Genomic DNA, 5882 nt, shown 5'->3' with positions numbered 1-5882 from the left:
GGGGGGGGGGGGGAATCCCTGCAGGGTGCCGTGAGTGACAGTCACGGCTCTCTGCAGGGATAGATCGAGAAGTGAGCGAGCGACGATATGTGTTCTCACACTTCCCGATCTACTGAGCCGACCTGTGGCAGTTTCATGCTAGCAGGTTTAAACACTCCTAACTGAGGCAGGTGCGCACCGGAGAGAGACCTAAGCTGCAGTGTTGAGTAACAAGCAGCAGGTAGGGATGTGGTTCAGACTCGCTGCTGGCATGGACTCGCACTGAGTGCCCGGCACCACCAGGAGCAGCTGCCAGTCTGCATCTGACAGAGCTGCAGACCGTGTAGCTGCTCCTCCAAGTCAGGGACGCGGTCTGTGACTGCATACCTGACTTGATAGCCGCCTACGGACCACATGGTACCAGTTCACGGGGCGGTACTCTGAGACCCCAGGTTTAAACACTCCTAATTGAGTCAGGTGTGCACCGGAGAGAGACCTGAGCTGCAGTGTTCAGTAACAACCAGCAGGTAGGGATGAGGTTCAGACTTGCCTCTAGCATGGACTCACATGGAATTCCTGGGTTTTCCTTAATATTGTCCTAAATGATTCATTTGTAAAAGACGCCGGGTGGATGACGTTCGCACGGCACCAGTGCCACTAGATGATGCTGGTGAGTATAGTAAAGTCCTCACGCTGACTGGCTCAGGCTGTTGATAGCAATGTAAAAGGTTATAAAGGCTTTTATTAGCAAAACCCCCCCAAAAAATGTTTTATCCAGCATGCAAAATAAATAAAAGGCTTCAATAACAGAACCCCATTGACAGATACTCTGCCGTGTCTTTAATCCCGCAGGAACCGTGTTCCGCAACCACAGACCTCCGATCCCATTACGAATGGACGATTCTGAAGGGACTACGTTGGATTCTAAAGTCTGTAACCTTTAGCTATTCCTCATTAAACACTTGTGTGTTACAAGAGAGCGCAGAACAGAAAGAGAGTATACATCACAGGACTGCCGTGATGCCGCGGAACGTCAGGTACGGGTTCAAAAAATAATTTCCAAGTCTCATAAGTGGAACTGAACTGAGAACAGAGCAGATGTTGAGGGCCAAGGGGGAGGAATGTTAAATATTTCAGTAGGGCCATATCTAGAAATATTTCATAGTTGAAAACAATTTTTGGTTCCACTTTTGTTGTACTGAGTGTGTTTACCATGAAGGAAACATGAAGAAAGATTGATTTATATACAAATAAGTATGGTGGGTCTCCTCCTACTTATAATGAAGATGAAAGGGAACCTTTTGGGGTGACCATGACCAAGTCCATTCTACAGGAGGGAGTGATTTTTCCTGGTTGTCCTCACAACGTCCAGGGAATGAAGAGTGATCTTGTTAGGATGAGGAGATGGAAAAAAAAAAGAGGGCAGTCCAATGTAGAAATTCATGGAAGTTTTATTTATACACAAATGAGAATGGCAGTATACCCCTCACTTAAAATGAAGATGAAAGGGAACCCTCTGGGGTGACCAAGATTGAGTCCATTCTACGGAAGGGAGTGCTAGAAGACAAACTATTCCTGGTCAACGTCCAGGGAATGAAGAGCAATCTCCTTAGAATGAGGAGGAGATGGGAAAAAAAAGAGGGCAGCACAATGTAGAAATTAATGGACGTTCTATTTATATACACATGAGCAAGAGAGAACTTCTCTCACTTGTCCTCACAACGTCCAGGGAATGAAGAGTGATCTTGTTAGGATGAGGAGATGGAAAAAAAAAAGAGGGCAGTCCAATGTAGAAATTCATGGAAGTTTTATTTATACACAAATGAGAATAGTAGATGTGCACTGCCAAAAAATTAGTTTAGTTTAGTTTCGTTTTAAATTCGGATTTGTGTTATTTCGTTTTTCAGGATTCGGGTGTGAAAGTCAATTCGGATTCGGAATTCGGATTCGGACGAAATTCGGTAGCGTTCGTACGAACGTTCTTATTCGTTTTCTGTTCTTTTTCGTTTCTTACTCGTTTCGTTCGTTTTGCAGCAAAAGTGACATTTGAGGGGGGAAAAATATTTTTCTCCTCTAATGTCACTTTGCTCCAACGAACGAAACGAATAAGAAACGAACAGAAAACGAAACGAACGTTCGTACGAACGCTACCGAATTTCGGAAATGGAAATTCGGATTCTTTTGCATTCGTTATGTCTGTAATTCGGAATTCGGATACATCCGAATGTCCGAATTTCCGAAAATTCGTCCGAATTTCGATTCGGAACGAAACGAATCGCACATGTCTAGAGAATAGCAGTATACCCCTCACTTAAAATGAAGATGAAAGGAAACCAACTGGAGTGACCAGGATCGAGTCCATTCTACGGAAGAGAGTGGTAGAAGACAGTGTATTCCTGGTCAACCTCACAACGTCCAGGGAATGAAGAGCAATCTCCTTAGAATGAGGAGGAGATGGGAAAAAAAAGAGGGCAGCACAATGTAGAAATTAATGGACGTTCTATTTATATACACATGAGCAAGAGAGAACTTCTCTCACTTAAAATGAAGATGAAAGGGGAACCCTCCGGGGTGACCAAAACAAGTCCATTTTACGGAAGGGAGTGGTAGAAGATAGGTTATTCATGATCAACCTCACAACGTCCAGGGAATGAAGAGCAATCTCCTTAGGATGAGGTGTGGATGAAAAAAAAAATGAGGGAAGCACAATGTCTTCATTGAGATGCAGGACAATATTACTTTAGGAAGAAAAGCAAGATGGGGGAGGGGGGTCATAAAACCACCTTGTCCTTGTGGAGAATAAGGAAAGGTAACTTACAAGATAGAGACGCTCACTCTGACACCCTTGAGCCAAAGTGATGCCGATCAGAAGGGTCACCAAGCCAATGAAGGTTCTCCACATTAGGGCTCAATTGGAGGTTCCTGGAGCATGGATAGAACCAAATGATGGGCCCATGGAGACATAGCAACCTTGACAGGTGGGGCAATATGAGTAGCACCCTGGTTCTTCTTTTCTTCCTAAAGTAGTATCGTCCTTCAGCTCATTAAGGGCATTTATTGAGGGGCGGTTGATGAGATGCCGAAGGACATTAAAGCAAGGTCACAAGAGTCAAGATCTAACCTAAAGTAGTATCGTCCTTCAGCTCCTTTAGGGCATTTATTGAGGAGCGGTTGATGAGATGATGCCAAAGGACATTAAAGCAAGTTCACAAGAGTCAAGATCTAACCCTTTATGGTACTCAACATTCTAACAGACCCATGATACCTCCCTAAAGAGAACCCTTCAACTGCACTAGTACCACATAGGGAGCATTTCATCCCTCTTGTTCTAGCAATAAAGTAAAGTCAAAAAGCAAAAGGGTTAAAGGCCTACAGAGATAGCAGACATGTCAGTCATGGATATCCGATAATGCAGCATTACTATTAATCTCAATGTTAATGTTGACCAGATGCTCTGGTGGGCGTCACGCCCAGCTCCTGGCAACCAGTCACGTCAGTGCTGGTGGTCACGTTTCCCCCTGTGATAACCTCTGCGGGAACGTGACCAGCCCCAACCCGCCTCATTCCCATGTGGCAGAAAAAGAGCTCTGAAGCCCATAGAGAGAATGTTTGCTCTTGCCAACCACCTCTCTGTATAAGAGGACATTAAATAATAGGAGTAATGGAATATTGTCATGGGTTACTACTAAGATGTAGATATCATAGGACACCTGATTTCAACAGTTTTTTTGTTTTGCAGTGATCTGCCAAAATGGAAGGTGACTGATGAGGAAATTACGGGCCTTGTAGAGTACAAACCATTCCCGTGCGGCAAAGAAAGAGCTCTGAAGCCCATTCAAAATATATTGACACAGGTAAGATATGTCTAAAAAAAACCTATTTATATTATTTGTCAACATTGCTTTGAGTGAAAATATTAGAAGACAGTCAATAGCTGACAAATGGGAACTACATGACAAGGCCAAAGGGACACTGTGGGCAACAACATGGCTGCTATCCAAAGACAACATCAAAGGTAAACCAAAGGCAACATCAAAGGTAAACCAAGCGTCATCCCCTACAGTTTCTTCTCAGGTCAGAGTATAGACCCTTGGTTCTCAACTGGTGGGTCGTGACCCAAAAGTGGGTCGCGACCCCATGTTTAGTGGGTCGGCGCATGCGCTCCACTTTTCTATGTGATAGGCACCTCAGCCTTCACCTAGCACAGCGCCGTCCATTCTCACACCAAGCAGCCATTCAAAATATGCTGCCCGGTGCCAAGTGCGGGATGGCGTGGGCTGGGGGTATGGCCACGAGGGAGATCCATCCATATGTGCATTGCTTATAGCTTCCTCATATGTCCTGTAGAGGTGCCTGGACCGGAGTGACATCACATTATGGCTCCTGGCACCTCTACAGGTGCGCATGGGAGCTGTAAAAACAATGCACATATGGATGGAGCTCCATTACAGCACAGCAGCCCACACTGCCGTGCGTTCCATTGCAGTGCAACTTGGGTCGCGACTTAATGACCGAGGACAAGTGTGGGTCCTGATGTTACACAGGTTGAGAACCACTGGTCTAGACATTATACAGATCAGACGCTAAGGAGATAAAGCAATACAAAGTAGAAAGTGATGTTGCCGGTACAGAGGTATAAGGTTCACCATAGTTGGCAGTACCTATCAGTTCCTAGTCTTCCTAGTCAGAGACGAAAGCAGTGAGCATAGGTGGAAAATCCAATAGAATAAACCAAAAGGGTTAAAGGCCAGGCCTACAGAAATAGCAGACAATTCAGCCATGGATTCCTGATAATGCAGCATTTCTATTAGTCATACAGTAAAGGAGATTAGCTAGCAATTAAATCCCAACTCCAGGCAAATAAAAACAAAATGGTGTACCAGGAGGTGTGAAATTAAATAAGAAAGCAGCTCCGGCTGGAGAACTCACCTCCTCTATGGTGCGGTCCCCCACAGTCATTTCTTTCCACCTCATGCTGTCCTCTATGACAGTATCCTGCAGCTTAGAAGACTGAGGACATCCTGTAAGTGCTGGATGGCATAGAACCGCCCCTGAGGAGGCATCACCAGGGCTCCCTGCACTTGTGATCACCCCAGCGCTGCTCTCTGCATTACTGAGCACCAAGAAGCACCTCAGAAGGAAGTAGAGAACCCTACATATCACATGACCAGCCTTAAGACACCGTATGAAAAAAGAAGGACCCAAGGGGTGGGGGCTCTAGCAGGGCTGGGGTATAAGGGAGGAGCCAAGAGTTGAGCCTTAATTTCCCCAGTTGACAGTATAAACAATGCAAAGGAGATTTGTGTCCAACTGGCCGGATACGTGAAGACCTTTTCTTTCTTTTCTGTTAATTTGCCTTTTCCCTTTTCGTCTCCTCTTCCCTTTATTAGACAGGATACAGCCTGCAGAGAACAAACAAGAAGAAGAGGAAGAAGGTGAAGGTGCTGGAGACCAGTTCGCCTCAAATTCTGAACGCTGATGGAAGTAAAGTGCGTGACAAAAAAGCTGAACCTCGAGCATCTCCCGCTAAAGAATCTCGCCACCACTATATGGACCCCAGGACTGTCGTCATACCGGCGAGCCAAAGTGATAACCAAGCCACGCGTGAAGGTAAAAATAATACACGAGGGAAGATTATAAGCAGAGAGGCCGTCCAATTGGAGAGACTGGGGGGTAACTGGTTGGCCAACCCAGACCTGGCCTCCATGTTACTGATATCCCATAGACTTCTCTCCTGGTAGAATGATCAGTCATTCTTCTATGGGTCAGTAGTCTCACTCTTCCAGTGGAGTAACATTTTTAATCCTACACTATAATGCGGCTCCTAATCTCTCCCGTCAATTAATAGTTGAGCATTAGGTGTATGGTGAGGGACAGAATCTCTTTGCCTACCCCTCCCCCCC

At 45.5% G+C, this 5882-nt stretch overlaps 1 protein-coding gene across 1 annotated transcript in view; it reads left to right on the top strand.

The window, feature by feature from the left end:
* LOC108799564 (ADP-ribosylation factor-like protein 13B) overlaps positions 1-5882 on the top strand; it is a 16967-nt gene that overhangs the window by 9434 nt on the left and 1651 nt on the right. Inside the window, exons 7-9 of the mRNA XM_018571441.1 lie at positions 832-1016; positions 3719-3833; positions 5370-5589. Of these exons, the coding sequence (XP_018426943.1) occupies positions 832-1016; positions 3719-3833; positions 5370-5589 (520 nt within the window). The remainder of the gene's footprint in view (positions 1-831; positions 1017-3718; positions 3834-5369; positions 5590-5882) is intronic.

This window comes from Nanorana parkeri, unplaced genomic scaffold (assembly GCF_000935625.1).
Source record: "Nanorana parkeri isolate BGI_ZX_2015 unplaced genomic scaffold, ASM93562v1 scaffold1760, whole genome shotgun sequence".
Taxonomy (NCBI): Eukaryota; Metazoa; Chordata; class Amphibia; order Anura; family Dicroglossidae; genus Nanorana; species Nanorana parkeri.
The sequence above is the reverse complement of the archived record's forward strand: the minus strand, read 5'-3'. Positions and strand labels throughout refer to the sequence as shown.